This window comes from Chlorocebus sabaeus, chromosome 11, assembly GCF_047675955.1.
Source record: "Chlorocebus sabaeus isolate Y175 chromosome 11, mChlSab1.0.hap1, whole genome shotgun sequence".
NCBI lineage: Eukaryota > Metazoa > Chordata > Mammalia > Primates > Cercopithecidae > Chlorocebus > Chlorocebus sabaeus.
The window spans coordinates 26278467-26301865 of NC_132914.1; the positions used below are offsets into that span (position 1 = coordinate 26278467).

The following is a 23399-nucleotide window of genomic DNA, read 5'->3' on the forward strand; positions in this document are numbered from 1 at the left end:
AGCCCTCAGAAATAATACCACACATCTACCACCATCTGATCTTTGAAAAACCTGGCAAAAACAAGAAATGGGGAAAGGATTCCCTATTTAATAACTGGTGCTGGGAAAACTGGCTAGCCATAAGTAGAAAGCTGAAACTGGATCCCTTCCTTACACCTTATACGAAAATTAATTCAAGATGGATTAAAGACTTAAATGTTAGACCTAAAACCATAAAAACCCTAGAAGAAAACCTAGCCAATACCATTCAGGACATAGGCATGGGCAAGGACTTCATGTCTAAAACACCAAAAGCAATGGCAACAAAAGCCAAAATTGACAAATGGGATCTCATTAAACTAAAGAGCTTCTGCACAGCAAAAGAAACTACCATCAGAGTGAACAGGCAACCTACAGAATGGGAGAACATTTTTGCAATCTACTCATCTGACAAAAGGCTAATATCCAGAACCTACAAAGAACTCAAACAAATTTATAAGAAAAAAACAACCCCATCAAAAAGTGGGCAAAGGATATGAACAGACACTTCTCAAAAGACATTTATGCATCCAACAGACACATGAAAAAATGCTCATCATCACTAGCTATCAGAGAAATGCAAATCAAAACCACAATGAGATACCATCTCACACCAGTTAGAATGGTGATCATTAAAAAGTCAGGAAACAACAGGTGCTGGAGAGGATGTGGAGAAATAGGAACGCTTTTACACTGTTTGTGGGAATGTAAACTAGTTCAACCATTGTGGAAGACAGTGTGGTAATTCCTCAAGGATCTAGAACTAGAAATACCATTTGATCCACCAATCCCATTACTGGGTATATACTCAAAGGATTACAAATCATGCTGCTATAAAGACGCATGCACACATGTTTATTGCAGCACTATTCACAATAGCAAAGACTTGGAACCAACCCAAATGTCCATCAATGACAGACTGGATTAAGAAAATGTGGCACATATACACCATGGAATACTATGCAGCCATAAAAAGGATGAGTTCATATCCTTTGTAGGGACATGGATGCAGCTGGAAACCATCATTCTCAGCAAACTATCGCAAGAATAGAAAACCAAACACCACATATTCTCACTCATAGGTGAGAATTGAACAATGAGAACACTTGGAAACAGGAAGGGGAACATCACACACCCGGGCCTGTTGTGGGGTTGGGGGCCAGGGGAGGGATAGCATTAGGAGATATACCTAATGTAAATTACAAGTTAATGGTTGCACCACACCAACATGGCACATGTATACATATGTAACAAACCTGCACGTTGTGTGCATGTACCCTAGAACATAAAGTATAATATAATAAATAAATAAAAAGAAAAAAAAGAAAATTCTTTCTAGTCCTAATATTCTAATGTTCTCTGGTGGGTATGGAGTGAATATTTTATCAAATGCTTTTACTTTGAGATGATTATATAATTTTCCTCTTTATAATCAGCTTTGCATTCCTGAAATAAACTCAATTTCTTGGTGATATATTTTCCCCAAATATCCCTTGTATCAAAGACGATATTACGTTGGAAATTATATATTTTTAACTGAATGATAATGAAAGTATAACATATATCTTTTTGTTCTTTGAGACAGAGTTTCACTCTTCTTCCCCAGGCTGGAGTGCAATGGCACGATCTCGGCTCACTGCAACCTCTGCCTCCTGGGTTCAAGCGATTCTCCTGCCTCAGCCTCCAGAGTAGCTGGGATTACAGGTGCACACCACCACACTCAGCTAATTTTTGTATTTTTAGTAGAGAGGGGGTTTCACCACATTGCCAGGCTGGTCTCAAACTCCTGACCTCAGGTGATCTGCCTGCCTTGGCCTCCCAGAGTGCTGGGATTACCAGCATGAGCCACTGTGCCAGACCTACATTCTTATACTATTCTTTTAGTTTCCATCCTATATTACAACATGTATTTTTGATTTATTAAAGTCTAATATAAATTGCTATTTTTACAACTTATTGGACAAAATAGAAAATTTAGAGTACTTTAACTCCATTTAGTCTTCTCCCAACTTTTCTTCTATTTCTGTTGTAATGGATTGAATTGTTTCCCTAAAAGATATGTTGAAGTCCTAACCCTTGGAACCTGCGAATGTGACTTTATTTGGACATAGGGTATTTGGAGATGTAATAAAGTTAAGATGAGGTCGTGGTGGATTAGTATAGGCCTTAACCCAATGACTGATGTTCTTATAAAGAAGAGAGAAATTGGACACAGACACGCAGGAAGTAAGGCCATATGAAGACAGAGGCAGAAATAGCGATGGATCAATAAGCCAAGGAGTATCAAGGAACGCCAGCAATGACTAGAAACTAAGAAGATGCAAGGAAAGATAATTTTCTAAAGTCTTCAAAGTGAGCATGGCCTTGCCAACACCTTGCTTTTGGATTTCTGCCTCAGTATTGTGATATAATAAATTTATTTTAAGACATCAAGTTTGTGGTGCTTTGTGAAGGTAGCCCTCCCTAGGAAACTATACAGCTGTCATGTATTTAAATTCTATCTAAATTTAAAACCCTGTAAGACAACGTCAGTATTGTTTTGTGTAGTAAACATTTATATTTGTTCATGTTTTTATTGTTTCCATTTTTTTTTTAACTTCTCCCTATAGCTCTGCGTGTTTATGTGGGATAATTTTCTTTCTATTTGAAGTATTTCCATTGGTATTTCCTTAGTGTGGATTTGGCATTAATGAATCCTTCCAGTTTTTGTTTGTCAGAAAATGTCCTTATTTTACCTTCACCCTTGCAGGTGTATTTTTCCTTAATATAGAACTCAGGATTAGAAGTTCTGCTAGCACGTTGAGGCTCTCATTCTATTATCTTATGACTACCATATTTGATTTTCTCAACTTTTATTGTGATGTACATAGATGTGGTTTCCTTTGTATTTATGCTGCTTGGGATTTATTATTGTTCTTAATTCTGTGGCTTGATGTCTTTGTATCAGTTTTTGAGAATTTTTTCCATTATTTATTTAAATATTGCTCTGTCTCAACCTTTCCATCATCTCCTTTTGCGACTCAAATTACAACTCTACTAGACTTACTTGTGCTTGGTCTTTCTCTCTAATCTTTTTTTTTGTTGTTCCTTTCTTTTCTTATCCTTTGCTTCTTCCTTACTGCTTTTTTTTCTCTAGATTTGGGGATATTTCATACTCCACTTTATTTTTTATATTGCTTCCAAAATTCTCATTAAAATACCATTCTAACTCTATGAGATGCCATTTAAAAATCTTCAGTGTCTTTTTTTCAGTCTGTCCTTCAGTATACACATATTAACTCCTATATGTCATGCACTGAGTTTGGTGCAAGTGACAAAAAGATGAGCAAAATAAAAGCAATTTAACACTTATAATCCAGAGATAAAAGAGAATTTACAATACAGTGCAATAAACGCTTCACTTGATGTGTGTAAGATATTACTGAGTACACATATTAGGAGCAAAAAACTCATTTGGTGGGGACCAGAGATGGGTTCTTTGGAGGTAGTGACATGTAAGTAGAAACTTTAAGGATGAAAAAGAATTATCCATGAGAAGAGGAGGGGTGAGAGAATGTGTGAAGGCCTGGAGGTAGTCACGGTGTGTTTGAAAAACTGGAAGAACTTCAAGATGGCTAAAGCATAGAATGCAAGAAGGCGAAAGTGTGATCAGATAGGCCAGCCCAGGCTCAAAGATACTTAAACAATTTTATGGGTTTGGACTCCACCATGAGGACAATAGGGAGAAAATAAAGATTTTTAAGTAAGAGAAGAAATGTTTAGGATACATAAACAAGAACTGATTATACTTGGGAGTTGAGGAAGGAAAAGGAGTAGAGAAAGACCATCAGGATACCTCAGGTTTCTGAATGGCATTCACTTATATAAGGAAAATCAGTGGAATGACAGACTTTGAGGGAAAGACAATGATGAGTTGTTTTGAACATTCTGAGAATGAGACACTTGTAGGGCATCCAGCTGAGATTATAAGAAATTAGCCTCATAAATCAGAGCTTCAGAATAGAATGTTGGGCTGGAGATAAAGAGTTTGGAATCTTTCCTACTCCATTTTTCGCATTGCTTTTCAAGTTCTCTTTCAAACACAGATCTAACTATATGAGACACCTATTTAAAATCCAATTGGTGCCTCCTCAGTATTTTCATAATACAGTCGAAACTCTAACATGGTGGTGTACACATACCTCTAACATCTAGTCCTTACCAAACTTTCTGGGCTAATACCTCAATTTCTACTTATATTTCAGTCGGATACAATTTCTCACTGTTCACTGAACCCAAAGTTTACTCTTGCCTCCTTGTGCTTTTAATATGTACCATTTCCTCTACTCAGAATGCTTTGCCCACCCTCTTTTCAACCTGAATAACTCCTATTCAACCTTCAATACCTTAGTTCCAATGCTATCTCCTCTGAGCCTTTTCCATTGCTCTCGTCTTTTCATAAATATTTCTAAAGCAATGTTTCTTAAACAGCAAGTCTTGCCCTCTCTATTGGTTATGAAATAAATTTAGAAGGTCATGGCAAGTATTTTAAAATGAAATAAAGAGTATGGAATATCAGAATCTGTCATACTCAGAAAAATCAATATTGTCTTTTGCAACATTTGCTTTGGTTATGTAGGTTTGAAATACATATTTGCAGCTACAGATGAGTTTTTGAGTTCCAACAGTTGATAGTGGAAAAATGTTTGAATTTGAAGTTAGGTTTGAGTTAAGCAACGAAAAACAAACAAGATAATAGCAAAAAGAAAGATATCCCAGTTCATGGATGTTGCTTCAGGGAGCAAAAGAGGGGAATAGGACTAGGATTAGAAAAAGAAATCTGGGAGACTTCTGTTTGACATATAATGCTTATTTAAAAAATAATTAGTGCAAATATGACAACATATTAGTATTTTTTACTTGGGGAAGTAGGTTGAGAAGTGTCTTTTTTGTTCTTTCTGTATTTTATAACATTAAAAAAGATTCAAAGGTGGAAAATTTTCTAGGTCCACCACTTATTAAATTCTTATTTGTGAAGTCAAAGTAATAGTGGAATTTATAAGGAGGTGAAAAATGTTTCCTCTTGACATCTGCTATCAGATTCCTCTTAGGATAGTGGGAGGATACCTTACCAGGCTTTTGGTAGAAGGTATGGTGACTCCTAAAGCTATGGGAGTGAGAACTCTACTGAAAGAGACAGAGAGGGCAATTATGGCAAGAGCTTTGGTAGTGCATGGCATGAGGAGCCAAGGGTAACCCCTCTTGGGGCCAGTTGAAAGGACTCTTATGGAGAATCTATTCACTATTTTTGTGTGTGTGGGGAGGGAGCTTTAATGAAACCTCTGGTCATGACTCCCAAATCATCAGAAATATTTATTACCCATGAGTGGTTTCTGGCATTTTAGTTTGTGGTGAACACCGAGGGGCAGGATGAGTGTCATATCATATTTAATCCTCTAATAATCCATAGCCACAAAGTTAGCTAGAGGCCCTGTGTGTTTGATCTTCATTATATTGAATAAAATTCCTAACCCCATACATTGTAGAATTTAGAACATTCCCCCAAATTTATGTTAATTCCCAAAGGAACAAATTCTTAGCAAAATGAATGCTCAGTGGTGACTCTCAGCAAACCTTCCACTAAATGACATCACTTTAGATGCATCCCAATTAAAAATGTGAATAAGACAAAGTTGGCCATGCTCATTGGAACTATCTCACATTATTGCCAATGCAATAATGCAAGAACATGATATAAATTTACAAGTATTGGAAAGAAAGGATGTCATTTGTACACATTTGTACAATACAGAGGGGGATAAAACAACCAATGTGGCCAAGCATGGTGGCTCATGCCTGTAATCCCAGCACTTGGGAAGGCCAAGGAGGGCAGATCACTTGAGGTCAGGAATTTGAGACCAGCCTGGCCAACATGGAGAAGCCCTGTCTCTACTAAAAATAGAAAAATTAGCTGGATGTAGTGGTGCACACCTATAATTTCAGCTACTCGGGAGGCTGAGGTACGAGAATCACTTGAACTAGGGAAATGGAGGTTGCAGTGAGCTGATACCGTGCCACTGCACTCCAGCCAGGGTGAGAGAGCAAGACTCTGTTTCAAAAACAAACAAAGAAACAACAACAACAAAAAAAACCATGAGACTACAAGCTATTAAAACTGAAAAGTTCAGAAAATGTGTTGAAACATGAGCAATATACAAAGATAATTTTCCTCTTCTTTGAAAGAGTGAAAAAAATGTTATAGAAAGAGATAGCATTTTCAAAAGCAGTAGCAACAATAACAACAAATCAATATACCTGCCTGGGTCAGAAATCTAACAAAAAAAGTACAAGAATTTTATGGAAAAAAATGACAAAGTATCAATGAAAGCCATGAAAGAAATCTGAATGAATTGACAGATGATTTCATATACCACGGACTCAGTATCATAAAGGTATCAACTTTCTCTAAACATGACCTTTCAATTTCTTACCATTTTAATCAAACTACCAACAAGATGGTTTTTCTATGTAAAACTTGGTAAAAATGTTTCTTGTAAAGAGGAGTAAAAAGTTTAAGGAAAGCCAAATGACACTGACGGGGAAGAGCAAGAAGAGAGCAAAAGAATGATTATAGACCAATAACAATGGGAACAGTGTTATTGGCACAGCGATAGATCAATAGAACACTCTAGAGAGCACAGACCGAGACCCAAGCATAGGAGGGAGGTAGTATTAGAAATCAGTGTGCACACGATGGACACACTCTCTGGTGTTGAGACAAATCGTTTTCCATATGGAAGAAATCTGAGATCACTATTTCATACCATACAGAAAAACAACTTCAAATATATTAAAGACGTAAACAAAAAGCAAACTGGAAAAACTATCAGAGATAAATATAAACACACAATGTTCTCACTTATTTGTAGGATCTAAAAAGTAAAACAATTGAACTCATGGACACAGAGAGTGGAAGGACGGTTGCCACAGGCTGGGAAGGGTAGTGGGGGACTTGGGTTGTAGGGAGGTAAGGATGGTTAATGGATACAAAAAAATAAAGAAAGAATGAATAAGACCTACTATTTGACAGTACAATAGGGTGACTACAGTCAACAATAACTTAATTGTACATTTTAAACTAACTTGAAGGGTATAACTGGATTGTTTGTAACTCAGAGGATAAATGCTTGAGGGGATGGATACCCCCCAAAATTAATAAACGTAAGCACATAATTTTTTTATTATGAGATAGGGAAAGATTTTTTTATTTTTTTACATATGAAAATATGCACACCACCACTATTAAAGAAGAACTTCACATTAAGATAATGAATTAGTAGTTAATGTCCATCAGATTGGCACATAATTTAAGATTCTGGCAATATAAAGTTAGGTGAGAATAAGGGGAATGGGAAATATTTTACTATGTTGGTGGGAGCATAAATTAGCAAAATTGTTCCTAGAGCAGTTTAGCAAAATCTAGTAAAGTTGAAGATACAGGTACCATACAACTGCATAAGTACATGTAGGAATTTTAGAAGATTTAAAAAGTTTAGGTATGAACCCCAAAGGAACCTTTGTATGTATGCACATGTAGACAGGCACAAGGATAATCATTGCCACAGATATAACATTTTCTTGGATGCATTCAAAGACTTGGTAAATTTTTTTGAAGTAAAAAAGAAAATTTTAAAAAATTAAAATTTTTTTCATCTACATTGTTGATGAGAAAAACATTAATGGGGAAAGATACAGTAAATTTGTATAATGAAATACTACATAACAACTAAGGTGACTGAATTAGGTCTATCTATGTTACTGTAGTTAAATCTCCCAAATTATAGGAAGTTAGAAAGAGCAGGTATATTTAGCATGATGCCATTTATGTAAATTAAAAACACACAAATTATTTTAAATATATATCTCTCTCTATAGATCCATATGCATGTAAACAAAGTACAAAATGAGAACCAGAATGATTTATTCCAATATCAGATCAGAACTGCAAATACAATTAAAGGGAACCTCAAATTTATGAATTTTTCTTTTTGGTAATGTGATACAATAGAACAAAATGTTAACATGCATTCATTCTGCATGATTAATATATAGGTGCTTTTAACGTTATACTTGCTGTATTTTAACATGTTTTGAAAAACAAAATGTGTTTAGCATAAGTTGGAAGTACGGTGTGTAGATGTTTCTTTAAAATTATCCTATTTGTTAGTCTCTAGGCTCCTCTGTAGCATACTTGAGAGACACAGTTTAAAAACAAGGCGACAATTTTCAGATAGAAGATAGATTTCTTTCTAAGATTCTTCTGTAACTCAGCAAACTAGCCTATTTATTATTGTAGGGTAAATGGAGGAGGATTGAACAACTTCCAAGTATAATTATTTTTTATTTTGTCTGTTTTTTTTTTTCTTTGCCAGCTATTAAGTGTGTGCTAATGGTGACAAATTTTCCAGTAGCAGGCAAATTAAAAATAACAAACCATGTAACTTTCCCTTGAAGAATCATGTTACATATACTTTCAAGGAGATGAACTGGTAATTCAGGGATTAGTTGATTCAATCAATCAGCAACCAATCATTCATAACATCTTTCCTTTGTGGCCATATTTTGCGGTAGAAATAAAAGAAAAATCATATAATTCTGATGTATATCTGTTCATACCGAAAATTTAGTGAATGGAAAAATAAAAAAGTTATATATAACAATGCACAAAGACTGTAGAGGTATCAAAGCAACTATCTTTGAATATACTGCAAAAAATATGCACATACAGTGAAGTGTTTTGTGTTGAATAGCTAATGTTATTGAATAATCAAGATGAGTTGCCACCATTATATTATAGAAAAGTGCCTCAAAAATTCTGAAATCAAATTTCTTTGGAAAATAAGTTGTTCGGAATAAGTGAAAGAGTGAAGGTTATCATTAATTAAAGAAAAACATAAATTAATGTATTTCTTGAGAGCTTCAAATTTAAGTCATAAAGTACTAAAGATTATAAAGGGCTAAAGTTCTTTACATCTATCTAGTATATCTATATCTAAAGCTCACACACATGCTCAAAGTTTATTGCCAAAAAAGGCCTTCAATTTCAGACCCATATCTTTACAGATGAGGAAACTCAGGCATAGAGCTACATGGTACACAATTTTATGAAAAAGAAATATATTCAATAATTTACAAAATTTCCATCATTCCACTACTGAAAGGTAGTATTTTGGGGGTGCTACTTCCCAATGATGTGCTAGCATCTTAACACAATGGTTGTCATATTGTTTCATGGAGAGTCTTGTGATTTTGTGGTGTCTTAAAGATCACAGGCAAAGAGAAAAGGAAGAATAAGGGGGTCATGAGCAGTGGAAATTGCCACATCCTCCTCACCTATGCATTTTATATATTGGGATCCTGCTTAAGATTTCATTTTTTTAAAAAAACAAGCTCTTCTTTCCTAAGTCAAAGTTTGTGAATCATTACAACTTCACCAGGATATTGCTGGTGTATTAAAACAGGCTTTCTCTAATAGTTTAGGGTCTGGTTCCTTCTTGACTTTATGTTCTACTCCAGTTCTTGTTAAATACTTGTGGACATCTGATGAACTTCATGGATTCTCTCCCCAGAAAAAATCATATAGGCACACAATTTTGTGCCAAATGTAGGAAGTGCATGGACTTCCTAAAATCCATTCACAGAGGCTGTGTTAATCATACTAACTCTAAAAGCTTTATTTAGAGGACTTAAGAAACTTCTGACGGAGAAAGAATTGGAGATTAACGTTAGAGTGTGTTTGGAAAAGATGAAATTGTTTTAACACAGAATAACTTGTAAGATCAGTTTTTGCTGCCTAATGAAAAAACAAAATATTTTTCATTGAACTTCAAGAATCATACATACTCTTGCTGGCCACTCTGTTCTTTTGATTCGTTGATTCATTCAACGGATATTTATCAAGGACAGATATTTATCTAGCACAGTGGAAGACACTGTGCTAGGGGAAATGTAAGTGAATGGTTTAATACTTCCTTGAAGAGCCATCTGTTCTTGAGAATATGAATCATCTTTAACACTTAGCAAATTTTAACCACTTAAGCCACTAGTTAACACATGTGCATGCACACACACGCACGCTCCACTGGAACAAGTACTCTTTTAACTGACCTGAGGCTCGATAAGGTCTGGTTGACCGAGACCTGGGCTGTCTCTCCAAGTTGCCTCCAGCGGTGGCTGTATTGTGTGGTTCAATCAGAGGACAGTAAGGATGTGCAGAGACACAGGGATTCTGGCACCAAGGGCTGCGATTGGGGAAAACGGTTGGTGGGATTTCCTTCTCTCTGTAAAAGAAAAAAGCCTAAATGGAACTCAGAAGTCATCTTATGCTGTGGCATTAGTGTTGAAGGCACAATTAAAGTGAAAGCATATTTCAAGACCAAGAGAATACGACTTTTTAAACTTTGTGGGCAGAACTTTTATTATAACTTCAGAAGCATTTGCCTACAAATGAATAATATATTCTGCACCTCTGTCCACAGGCAGCTCTTGATCCAAGATAAAATTCCTGGATGATGCACCTCTCCCTCCACCTAAGCACCTCTAAAGACTTGGGGATACCTCACCTCTTCCCCTCTCTGCAGCAGCCTTCCTTCTTATAACAGTGCCCATGAAAAGTGAAATGGCCAGAGGCATCTCAATACTATCTAGTTAAGATTGCCAGCCTTCATTGCCCCATGAGTATTTACCTGCTCGTTCTGTTTTTATGTTTTCCCTATGAGTTCTATTCAAAATAGTAGTTTCCAAAAATCACTATTGATTTAATTTATACATCACACATCCATTTGTCATCCAGTCATTCCCACATGCTCAGTTACTAATTGTGGGAAGGACCCATTAAAACAAACAAACCAAACAACCCTTACCTCTTAAGAAAAACTTGAGCTTGTTCCACCTGATAATTTGAGATATCTTCCTTAGGTTGATCTTGTTTTTCTTTAGTTATTGTAGTTGTAGATGCAGTCCACTGAAACACATGCTTCCGGAATGTTGGAGATACTACTGAACATCTGTTAAATTCAATGTCAGTATCTAATTTTTCCCATGCTTGCTTCCAGTGGATAGGGGTGTACCAGGCAATGGCCTAATGAAAATGATTTATTAATGTCAACTATGTATATTTGAGGTTTACAACATGCTGTTATGAGATATATACACATATATATTAAAATGGTTACTATGGTGGAGCAAATTAAGGTATTTATTGTCTTACGTAGTTACATTTTTATGACAAGAGCAGCTAAAATCTACTTATTTAACAAAAATCCCCAATACAATTTCATTAACTATAGTCCTTATGTTGTACACTAGATCCCTAGACTTCCTCATCCTACAAATCTCTGCTACTTTGTATCCTTTGACCTACATCTCCCTATTTCCTCCCCTTCTCCCATCCCTGTGAACCAGTTTTATTCTTTCTCTGTATGTTTGACCTTTTTAAAAATTCCACATGTAAGTGAGATCACGTAACATTTTTCTTTCTGTGTCTGACTTATTTCACTCAGCATAATGTCCTCCAGGTCCCTCCATGTTCTTTTTTAAGGTTGAATAATATTCCATTGTGTATAGCTACATTTTCTTTATCCATTTGTCTGTTGACAGACACTTAGGTTGTTTCCGTATCTTGGTATTGTGAATAATGCTGCAATGAAGATGGCTGTGCAGATACCTTTCCAAGGTGGTGATTTCATCTTTTTTGGGTATGTACACAGAAGAGGGATTGCTGGGTTGTATGGTAGCCCTACTTTTAATTTCTTTAGGGACTTCCATATTGTTTTCCATAAAGGTTGCACCAATCTACATTCCTGCCAACCATGTACTGGGGTTCCCTTTTCTCCATACTCTTACCAACATTTGTTATTATATCACTTGTCTTTTTGGAATAGCCATCCTTATGAAGTGTGAAGTAATTTTAATTTGCTTTTATTTGATGCTTAGCGATGTTGAGCACCTTTTAATATATCTGTTGGCCATATTTTTTAAATGTCTTTGGAGAAATGTCTGTTCGGGTCTTTTGCCTGTTTTCTAAATCAGGTTATTTGCTTTTCTGCCATTGAGTTGTAAGAGTTCCTCATAAATTTTGAATATTAGCTCTTTCTCAGATATGAGGTTTGCAAACATTTTTTTCCCAGTCAGTAGGTTGTTATTTTATTTAGTTAATTGCTTCCTTTGCTGTGCAGAAGCTTTTTAGTTTGACATATTCCATACCCCCTTTTATTTATTTTTGTTTTTGTAGCCTGAGCTTCGGTGTGATACCAAGAAATCATTGCAAAGGACTACATCAAGGAGTTTTTCCCCTGCGTTCTTTTCCAGCAGTATTATGGTTTCAGGTCTTACGATTAGGTCTCTTATACATTTTGAATTGTTTTTTACTTACCATGTAAAATATGGTACAACAGAATTTAAAAATTGAACTATATAATGCCATTTACCTATGTATGTGGCTTAGGAACTACATGATGAGGACATAGAGTAAGGCATCTTGGCCTTAGTTTCCTGTTCTGAAAATTACAAGCAGCATAACCTCAGATAGGTAGGTTACTTTCTAACTTGAACTGTGACTTCATATGTAAAACTGAGAGGGCGGTAGTGGGAACTGCTTTACTGAAGTGTTGTAAAATTCATCCAGCTACCAAATTTCGTAACTCTGAAGAACTGTGCAAAAAGTAATGGTAATATTAATAAGTTAAGATTTTAAACATTTAAGGCACTGTGTGTGTGGGTGTGTCTAATTTGAGATGGCAAAATGGACCATAGAGCTAGAGACATGGACAAGAAAACACATTCTCCAGGTTAGAATCCTAGGTGAGAGTATTAAGGAGACCCACGAGCCCTGAGGCTGGAGTTTGTTTGGATTTCCTGAATATGTGACATGCGCACAACATACATGTTGCAAAAACTATTCAGGAAAATCCTTTATAGAGATTAACAGTTATATTTCTATTCAACACGAAAAATGTGCCGTAACGTTCTACTTGTTCTAGTGATCTGTTCTTAGTTTACCAAATTAGAGGTTTGGACTTCACACTGTAACCACTGAACATCCCTCTGCTTGGCTTGACAAATAACGTAGACATAAAGACAACACAAGACCAGTTCAGCTAGGCTAAGCTTCCAGCAGAGAAAGAAAGATGAATTCTTTTTTAAAAAGTTTCTTTTCATAGATTACAGCAAATAAATGGACTTTTGCTACAGATCATTAGTTGGGAATCCTCCATTTTTAGTAGCTCAAACACATTATATTTTGAAAATATGTTCATGATCTTTTTAGTGTGATCTCCCTAAATGAGATGTGTGCCTTTCCTAGACAAGGCAATATTTTAGGTTTCCCTGTACTGTAGGAACTTAAGAAAATCTTGGATGACAATGATAATGTGATAAAATTTAGCCTCAGCTCTAGAATGTTGGCCACATGAACCTTGCAAACTATTTTTAGTGCAATAGAAAAATTCTTGAAAGTTAGAAGATATGGTTTTATTTTAGTTCTATCACATTACTTATCATGTGACCTTAAGCAAGCCATTTAACTTTCCAAGCCCCGTTTTTTTCCCCAAAATACTGAAACAGTACTGAGAATCAAATGAAATAAGGCATATATAAACAGCCCTTCAATGAGTTCCTATTGTATAGGACTGGTCTGTTCCACATCTGGATCTCTAATGCAAAACAATGTATTGGGAAAGTACCAGGCATTGATAAATGTAAGAAATTTATTAATTATTTGACATATAATTTAGAGGCTCCAAATCCCAATGGGACAACAATGTGACTGGTGAAAAAAAACCTATCCCTGCTTTAAAGGTCCATAGACTCATGGAATCTTAGTGATTATATTATACAATCTCTTACTTTACAGATGAGAAAGTAGACTAATACATGGCAAAGCAAAACTAAAAGCCACATTTACATTAAGCCATAAGATTTCTAGCTGTATCGAATATTAACTGTTGCCATGTTAGTGACAAGATGACTCAAGAAGTAGTCTAAGATCTACTTTATTTTAGCTTCCTTTTAATTTTTTAAATTTATTTTTATTTTTGCTTTTTTCAAGACAGAGTCTTGCTCTGTCGCCCAGGCTGGAGTGCAGTGGTACAATCTTGGCTCACTGCAACCTCCGCCTCCCAGGTTCAAGCAATTCTCCTGCCTCAGCCTCCTGAGTAGCTGGGACTATAGGCGGACACCACCACGCCTGGCTAATGTTTGTATTTTTACTAGAGACGGGGTTTCACCATGTTGGCCAGGCTGGTATCAAACTCCTGACCTTGTGATCCGCCCACCTTGGCCTCCCAAAGTGCTGGGATTACAGGCGTGAGCCACTGCGCCGGCCTAGGTTTCCTTTTAAAAATGACCCATAATATAACTTCTCTTTGCCCCATCTTACAAATACAAAATATTATTCAAGTCCAGAAATGGGGTCTATTCTGATTTGTATAGCTGGTTATTATTGTAGACAGTAGATTACAGGCTTTGTGACTTTTTCCACAAGATATGGATTATTTTCTGCATACAAATAGAAAGCAATTCCAGGGTCATGATGATACTTTGAGTCTGTGTTTCAGCATGTCTATGGGAAGGCAGTAAATTGTCTTTTTTAAGGAAAATTTACCTGGCGGTTGCAGATAGTAATATCCAGTGCTATTAAAATGAGAAGGAAAATGAATTTATTAGAAAAAGAACTCTATACTTACAATAGGGTTTCAAGCTGATTTTAAAGTCACATTTCCACCTATTTAGGGGAAATATTTTCTAGTTGAATTAAATAATGCATATGGCTTTACCATGAGGTAGAATTTCCAATGGGATGTGACTCAGGGAAAAAAAATAAAAAACACTTGAGCTGAGTTCTGAAGGGCAGGTAGGATTTAATAGGTAAAAAGGGAGGAAAGAGAGTCTATTGAGAGGCAAGAGCATGCGCAGAGGCTCTGTGGCATGAAGGAGCAGTCAAGCACTGGAAAGTAAAAGTAGTACGAGAAGGCCAGTGTGGCTAGAGCAGGGTGCATGGAGAAGCATGGAGAGAGGAGAGTCCAAGAGGTGAAAAGGGGCAAGATTGCCATGATTCAGGTTAGGAGGGCAAACTCCTCTCTACTACAGATTCACAACACATGGCTCTTTCTCTGAATGCTTTTTCTTATGTTCTCCTTTACAGAGTTGATATTTCTGACCTGGGCTGCCCGTACTTTATTAAAGCATTGTTTCACTGTATTGCAATTATTTATTATTACATATCAATTTATACTAGTAGATTGTGAATTTCTTGAGGACAAGAAGTGTGCAATACTTATGTTCCCTTTTCTAGCACCTAGCGCCATTCCTGACAGATACAAAATATATTTAAATATTTTCCATATAGATCAATCAATCAGGTTCAGTCTTTCATTAGCAGGCACAGTTATTTGTGCTTACATCACCCCACAGAAATGGTCTGATTCTATATGTGCAAAGTCATTCAAATCACTGGGTAAAAGGAACAGTCTAAGTACAAAGCCTAATTCAGTTGCAAGAAATGAAAACTTATTAAAATCTGCATTCCACGAGCTCAGGGATCTGGTCTGCCTGATTCAACGCTCAGTGCCTGGAGCAATACACATACAAAGTAGAAACCACAAACTGGTTTACAGAGTGGATAACTATGATGAAAGTTCTGAGATAAGAATGCCTTAATCCTAGACTGGGTTTTAGTAATGATTTCTTATGAGGCTGAGTAAATAATTCACATTGTGTATCCTTATTTTCCCCATCAGTGAAAATAAGTAAATAACTTAGATTGTGTAGCCTTATTTTCCCCATCAGAGAAGTATTATAAAATTCAGTTCCAGCCCACAAGGAGATCTAAAGCTGAGTGGGTGAAGGCTGCTAAGTTATATCTAATGGGTGCTCTCCTCATCTAACAACTGTTCCCGCAGAAAGACAGTAAATGGTTCTTAAGAAATTAGCCAAGTCTATTTCAAAGGGAAAGTCAATCTCAACATAGATTATAATGCAGCAAGAAAGAAACTCAGAGATAGGTTCTGGTTAACATATTTTGTGGGTCAGTAGTTATAGGACATAGTAAGTTAGACTGAGGGTAAGAAAAAAACACAGGTATTTAAAAATGATCTAAAAATCATTTTGAAAAAGGATTAACTTTTTTGTTGTTGCAAAAAGGAATACCTTTGAACCTTAATGGTGTGTCCATGGGTATATATTTATGCCAATATTATACCAAGAGAAAGGTTGAGTGAAAATATAAAATTGTCAAATACTGGGAACAAATTACACAAAGCTAGTGCTAATACCCTTAATTTTATAAGGAGTAAAGTATAGTCATTTCAAATTAATATTGTAGGCTCTCTCATTAGAATATTAGTTCCCTGAGTGCAGATACTATATCTTAATCTGTTATATTCCCAGTACTTAGCATAGCTCTAAAATAGAGAAGAGTCTCAATAAATATTTGAGAAATGAAAAAATAAATAGAAAAGACCCATATCGAGTACCTTCCTTATCCCACTCTTCAGGCTAAATATCACAAATAAAATCTTCCCTCGACTTTGAAAGTTGAAGAGGCTTCTTAGGAATATGAGATATCAAAATTATTTTTGCCAAATTGTAAGACGCTCTGGGGCCCTTTGACACTGGGAAGAGAATGCTGTGGATTTGCCTGATGTGTTGTGGCATTTAGTGATGGTTCTATCCAAGCTTTAAGGATAAAAAGAATAATTGAGTGAGCTAAGAGGATGGGAAACATAAGGATAACTCTCCATTCTATGAAAAACTAGCCCAAATGCCCATCAAGCAACAAGTGGATAAAGAAAATGTGGTATATACATACCATGGAATACCACCACTTAAGAACTAATGAGTGCTCTCCCATTTGACAACATGGCTATTCATGTAACCAAATACCACGTTCCCCCAAAACTATTGAAATTTAAAAAAAATAATAAATGTATAAGAAACTGACAATAAAATAATCTTTTGGGCATAAAGTCAATTTTACTGACATTTATGCACTTAGATACATTGTATAAAATGAAAAGAATAAAAAATACAGATATGCTCAATAAGCACAATATTTTTAAAAAACGATTGTTAAGAACCAGAAACTAACTTGACTGTTCGGTTTGCACAGGATTGTTATACAATCGGGACTTGTTCTAAACTTGTCTTGTTCCTTCCAAAGAAAATCTGATGGAGGTTGATGCTTTGCTTCAGATGCTGCTGCCCACACCTGTAATAAAATTGTTAATGACAAATGCCACTGGAGTTGAACACAATTTTGTAAATGCCATAGGGTTACTGCAACATAATCTTTCTGAACAGATGAGGTTTTAAAATGTAATGACTATATCATATACAATGTCAAGCTATGCAACACCAAATAGCTGCTCTACAGGGATTAAAGGAAAAAACGAGAAAGAGAGGAACCCTCTTGTGTCAGCTAATTACCTGTTCTCTAAGCAATCTCTTTGCTTGTCTTTTCAGGTTTATATTTACTTGGTTTCAGGAAATTAAGAATTTCATTTTAATAGTTAAATTATAAAAACAAAAGATATTGTACACAAAATTGAAGACAGCTGTGGAAATTTAACTGTGGGTATTAATTTACATCCAGAAGATGGACAAAGTGCGGTAATTAACCAACAACAACAAAATCACGTCTTATGTACAGATCCAGATAGCGTGATAACGAGACAGTGCTGAGCCACAGACTGACAGTGTCAACAAGTTTGTCCTGTACGATTCTAATGTACAGTATTTATACTCTTATACTCACTGTTACTGTGGAACTGGCCTGCATTACAATGTTTGGAAGGAATCGGTACAAAGAAATGGTTTGTCCATTCACATTTTGCTGGAGAATATGATCTCCAATTGCCATTTCTTTGTCAAGGGAAGAGTTAATGAGCTTCACGAACAAACCCTTGACATTCACTTCAGCTATTTCAATGTCTCCAAGAGAACTAGAAAATAAAACACAAAGATTGTAAGGTGCCTTCAGATAGGAGTGTTTTTGACTTACTTTAAGAAGTGAATAATAAAGTACTTGAAAGTTGTTCTTAAACTGTATATTGTATTGGCCAAGTTCTATATAGAAGTAGTATATTTTGTAACCTCAGACAAATGGCTTGAGTTTTTAGTTCTATTTCTTTATCTGTGCAATAAAATAATCCATTTCACTTAAAATCAAGAAAACCTAAAAAGTATTTTAGGTGTCAAGGTATAAAAGCCACAGGAAGTTGTTAATTCTAATAGTTTAAATTTCCTGCTGTTCACGATAAAATCATTGAGAAATGAAACTCTCAAAAGTGATCAAGAGACAAATCATTTACTTTATTTCTGAAAAAGTGACTGAAGATAAATAGCAACTGTGATTAAAAGATTTTTGAAAGGGCCGGGCGCGGTGGCTCAAGCCTGTAATCCCAGCACTTTGGGAGGCCGAGACGGGCGGATCACGAGGTCAGGAAATCAAGACCATCCTAGCTAACACGGTGAAACCCCGTCTCTACTAAAAAATACAAAAAACTAGTCGGGCGAGGTGGCAGGTGCCTGTAGTCCCAGCTACTCGGGAGGCTGAGGCAGGAGAATGGCGTGAACCCGGGAGGCGGAGCTTGCCATGAGCTGAGATCGGGCCACTGCACTCCAGCCTGGGCGACAGAGCGAGACTCCGTCTCAAAAAAAAAAAAAAAAAAAAAAAAAAAGATTTTTGAAAGGCAAAAACGTTAAATAAACATAAGATGGTATTTTTCACCTTTTCACTTGCCTTGAGAGCTTACTATGTATGATCCAGGGACCAGGCTAATCATTTACATGTCATTATATATCATTGTTTTTCAGATTGTGAGTCACAACTTATTAGTAGGTCAAAAATCACTTTGGTAAGTGAGGACCCCCATCTTAAAAATAAGATACATCCGTACCAATAATAATAACAATACTACTTATACATCAGGCACCTAAAAACACTATCTAATATCTCTATATGTATATCTATGTCTATGTTTCTATTTATTTATTTATCTATCTCTATATATAATTCTCCATAATTTCTTATCCACAGTTCCAAAATCCAAAAAGCTCTGAAAAACCAAAAAAAAATTTTTAAAACAGATTTGAAGAAAAGCCTGGTCCAAAACGGAGGTGAGGCTATTTACAGTCTTTGTTCATGGTTTGTGTGAATATTTATATATTTTTATGTGAAAAGATTAATGTTTGATTTTTGATACTTCTGTAATCCCTGACAGGGTGTTTACATAATATGTGTTCTAAAATTTCCTTTCCTAAAATTGTCAAAATTCTGAATTTGGAAATACGTAATTCCCCAAGTATTTTGGTGAAGGCATTGTGGACTCATGATAACTCATGTAATTCTCACAATAACATACATATTTCTCATTGAAATACTTCTACATATTTCTTATTGAAGGTCACATTCAAAAAATGTGAGGAACACTGTATTATCTCATTTAATTCTTAAAACAACTCAGACAGGTAGTATTTTTAGCCCCATTTTATAGATAGATAAACTGAGGTTTAGAGAGATTAATTCCCATGTCCGAGGTCACTCAATAAATGATAACCCTCGTCTTTCTGTGTCAATCAACAAGTAAAATCTCAAATAAGTTTGACCTAACCATTCAGGTTGTTTAAATTCTGTACACACCATGGTGGTTGAACTCTGCTAGAAAACGCACACACAAAGATCGCTGCTACCAAAATCTTAGTGGTCTCCAACTACACCTGGGCCCTTGCTGATTGACAGCAAGTTGTCATCTTCATGAACCAAGTCAGCAACTTCTGCTATCCTTCAACAATGTTCAGATCCCTGCCCCATATCTCTATTCTCACTCTTGGAAAACTGTCTCACTAAGAAAACATGATCATCAGAGAGACTAGTGTATTTCCCTGCTTCCTACTTAGAAACAGGCTCTCCTAGGCTCTCCTATAGCCGAGCCCACTTTTTCTCTGTAGCCCACCCCATTTCCATGGAAGAGTCCCCTTCTCCCATCTGCAGTGAAGCCCTCAGATAACCAACTCCTCCTGATGATTCAGCAACTCAGTCCCCTCATTGTCCTTCCTTTCTCCTTTAACACCAACTTATCCCTCTGGACTACGTATTTCCCCCAAATAGGTATATATCCTTGAGGGGCTACCACCTTAACAAAGAAAAAAGAGAAAAGTCCTTCTCCAGCTTACAATTCCTACTGCCATCACAACCTAGCTTTTGGAAAAGGCTATGTCACTAATTAATCACCTCTTATTTACTTCACAACCACCTACCATTGCCAAAGACCCAGATGACCAGTGCCCTTCACAATCGGTAAATTGAGTGGCAACACTGTTAGTCTATATCTTCATGTCTCCTCAGTATTGGCCTCTGCCAGACATGCCCTCTTTTTGGAAACTCTTCCCTTTGTTTCTTGAAGTCGACTGTTTTGCCTCTATCAGTCTTGTTACTTTTCAGCCCCTTTTTCAGATTTCACCCAGGCCCTTCATGCATCTCCCAGATGTGATCCCTGGGATTCTGTTCTTAGCCCTCTTTTATTTCCCCCATTTATCCTTATAGGTGATGCTATCCATGAACAGTGTTTACTAACCATTAATACACTCATGACTACTAAAACTAAATCTCTTGCCTAGACCTTCCTACTGAGCTTCAGATCCACAGAAACAACTGACCACAAGATCCCAAAAAGTACCTCTGAACTCAACACGTTGGCCTGTTGTAAATTTACTCTCCCATCTAGAAAACTATTCCAGTGAATTACATCATTTACCCTGTTGGCCAAGCCTGAAACTTCCATTACTGTCCCAGTTTCTTATCCTTCATTCCTTATTCGTGACCAGGTTCTGCTGATTCTTCCTCTTTAGTGGCATCTGTTTACATCTTCTCTCCATCCCTGTGACTGCTGCCTTTATCACGCTCTCGTCATCTCTGTGAGACATTGGATCAACATCCTAACTATTGTCTTCAGTCTTACCCCCTTCTAAACATTCTCCACTTTGCTTCCAGAGCAATCTTTGTACAATCCAAACCTATTTATGCTTCCCTCCTGGAAATCCTTCAATATCTTACCATTTCCTTCTATAGAAAACACAAACATCACAGCACTCAAACAAAGCCCTACCTTATCTGTCAGCTTTTTCACCGCCTTTTCCTTACTTCCTACCTTATGCTTAAACTGCAACCATAAAGAATTGCTTGCAAGAGCATAATTCATGCTGCTGTAGGCTTCACTCACCATACACACACATACTATTTCCTCTTCTTGTTTCCCATATCCTTATAAACACTTCAAATTTTCAGCCTTCTTATTTTTTTTCCCTATCATAGGTACCAAATGGAATCTCATTGCATTTAAATTTGTTTTTCCCTGATTATAGTGCAGTTACACAAGCTGCTTATTGGCCACTCAGTTTCCCTCTTCAGTGAATTGCCTGTTCATATCATTTCATTCACTTCTCTGAATTTACATTTTTATAATTGATTTGTGGTATTCATAGCATAGTATTTAATTATATGCACATATTTTCTGCAAGAAGAGACTTTAAAAATGCTTCATCTATAATGTTTCTTATGGTACAGTTTATATTTCTAAAATTTTTACTGTTATAAAATTTATCAATCTTTTTCTTTATAATTTCTGCTTTTTGTGTCCTATATAAGAAATCTCTCCCTGCTCTTATGTCATATTTTCTTTTAAATGTTTCAATAATTTGCTTTGAACAGCTTTATTTGTCTGTATATATGTGTGTGAGAGTGTATTTCATATAAGGAGCTAATTTTCCTACTTATGTTTATTAGATTGTCCATCATCTCCCTGCTGATTTGTAATGTCACCTTAGTCAAACAGCAAGTTTCTGAATAAGGCTTCCTAGCTGTTCCGTTGATCTAGCTGTTCATTCTCTGTCTATGCCAAATGGGTTTAATTTGTATTGTTTTAGATGAAGTCTTGGTTTTGGTTGGACAAGTCCCCTCTTATTTTCTTTTCCAATATTATGTTAACTCTTTATAGACTTTAACCCTTTGTGGTAAGCAAAATAGCTGTCCAAAGATGTCTATCTCTAATCTCTGGATCCTGTGAGTATGTTATGTTAGATGACAAAAAGAACTTTGCAGATGTAACTAAAGTTATGGATGTTAAGATAGGGAGATTAGCCTAGGTTATTCAGGTGGAATTAATCTAATCAATGAACCCTTAAAATTAGAGAATTTACTCCAGCTGGAAGTGGAAGAGAGCTGCAGTGGGAGGGAAGTCAGAGAGACTCCAAATACAAGAAGGATTTGATGCACTGTTGCTGGTTCTGAGATGTAGCGGCTCATCTGCAAGGACTGGGGAGAAGCCTTTTGAAGCTAAGGGTGACTGCATGCTGACAGTTAGTAAGGAAGTACTATCACTGCAAGGAATTGAATTTGGCCAACAACCTCAAAGAGCTTGGAAGCAGATTTATTTCAGTGTCCAGATAAGAGCCGGTTTGACATCTTAATTTTGACCTTGTAAAACTCTAAGAAATCAGCTGAGACAACCCAGACTTATGACCTAGGGAACTATGTGTTAATAAGTGGGTGCTATTCATGTTATTTTAAGTCACTAAGTTGGTGATAATTTATTAAGGCAGCAATAGAATACTAATATATATTTCTTGTGATTTTAGAGTCAGTTTGTCAGAAATGTTGCCCAGTTGGCCTACAGTTTCAGTCCCAATGTCCTCATTGGATATTTAGTCTAGTGTCTCATTATTCTATTTTTCTGTTGATAAACCAACTGCCAGCCAATATTTTCGTTGTTTCTTTGAGGGCAAGTGTCCTTTTTCTCTGGCTGACTTTAAGACTTTTTTTTGCATCTTCTGTTTTAAAAAGTTTTTTCTTTTTTTTTTTTTTTTAAACAGTGTATCTAGGTTTGTTTGCTGGCTTGTTTTCTGTCTTTTATCCTGTTGGACATTGGTAGTACTTCTTGAATATTTGGCTTCATGTCTTTCATTAGTCTGGGAAAATTCTCTTCTGTATTTCCAGCAATACCATTCTACCTCAATCTTTCTTCTCCTTCAGTGACTTTAATTAGAAGTAGATTAAAATAAAATATTGCCTTATTTGTCTCTTATGCTTGTTTATAACCTTGCTATCTGTGATTCAGTCTAGATATTTACTTCTGAGAATATTCCAGTTCAGCAATTTTCTCTTCTGTTATATCAAGTGTAATTTTAAACCCACCTACTGAAATAATAATTTCCATTATTGGATTTTTTTTTTTTTACTTCAAGAACTTGTTTATGATTCTTTTAGTTCCCAGGTTTATGTTAAATTTTTTATCTTGTCATTTAATTACTTGAATATTTTAGTCATTGCTAGTTTGAAATCCTGGTCA

At 36.0% G+C, this 23399-nt stretch overlaps 1 protein-coding gene across 2 annotated transcripts in view; it reads right to left on the bottom strand.

Moving 5' to 3' along the window:
* LMNTD1 (lamin tail domain containing 1) overlaps window positions 1-23399 on the bottom strand; it is a 245139-nt gene that overhangs the window by 102522 nt on the left and 119218 nt on the right. For both annotated transcript variants that reach the window (XM_073020566.1, XM_073020567.1), the window contains exons 4-7: window positions 17810-17996; window positions 17144-17263; window positions 10920-11137; window positions 10165-10337 (exon numbers count right to left, since the gene is read on the bottom strand). In XM_073020566.1, coding sequence (XP_072876667.1) covers window positions 10165-10337; window positions 10920-11137; window positions 17144-17263; window positions 17810-17996 — 698 coding nt within the window. The remainder of the gene's footprint in view (window positions 1-10164; window positions 10338-10919; window positions 11138-17143; window positions 17264-17809; window positions 17997-23399) is intronic.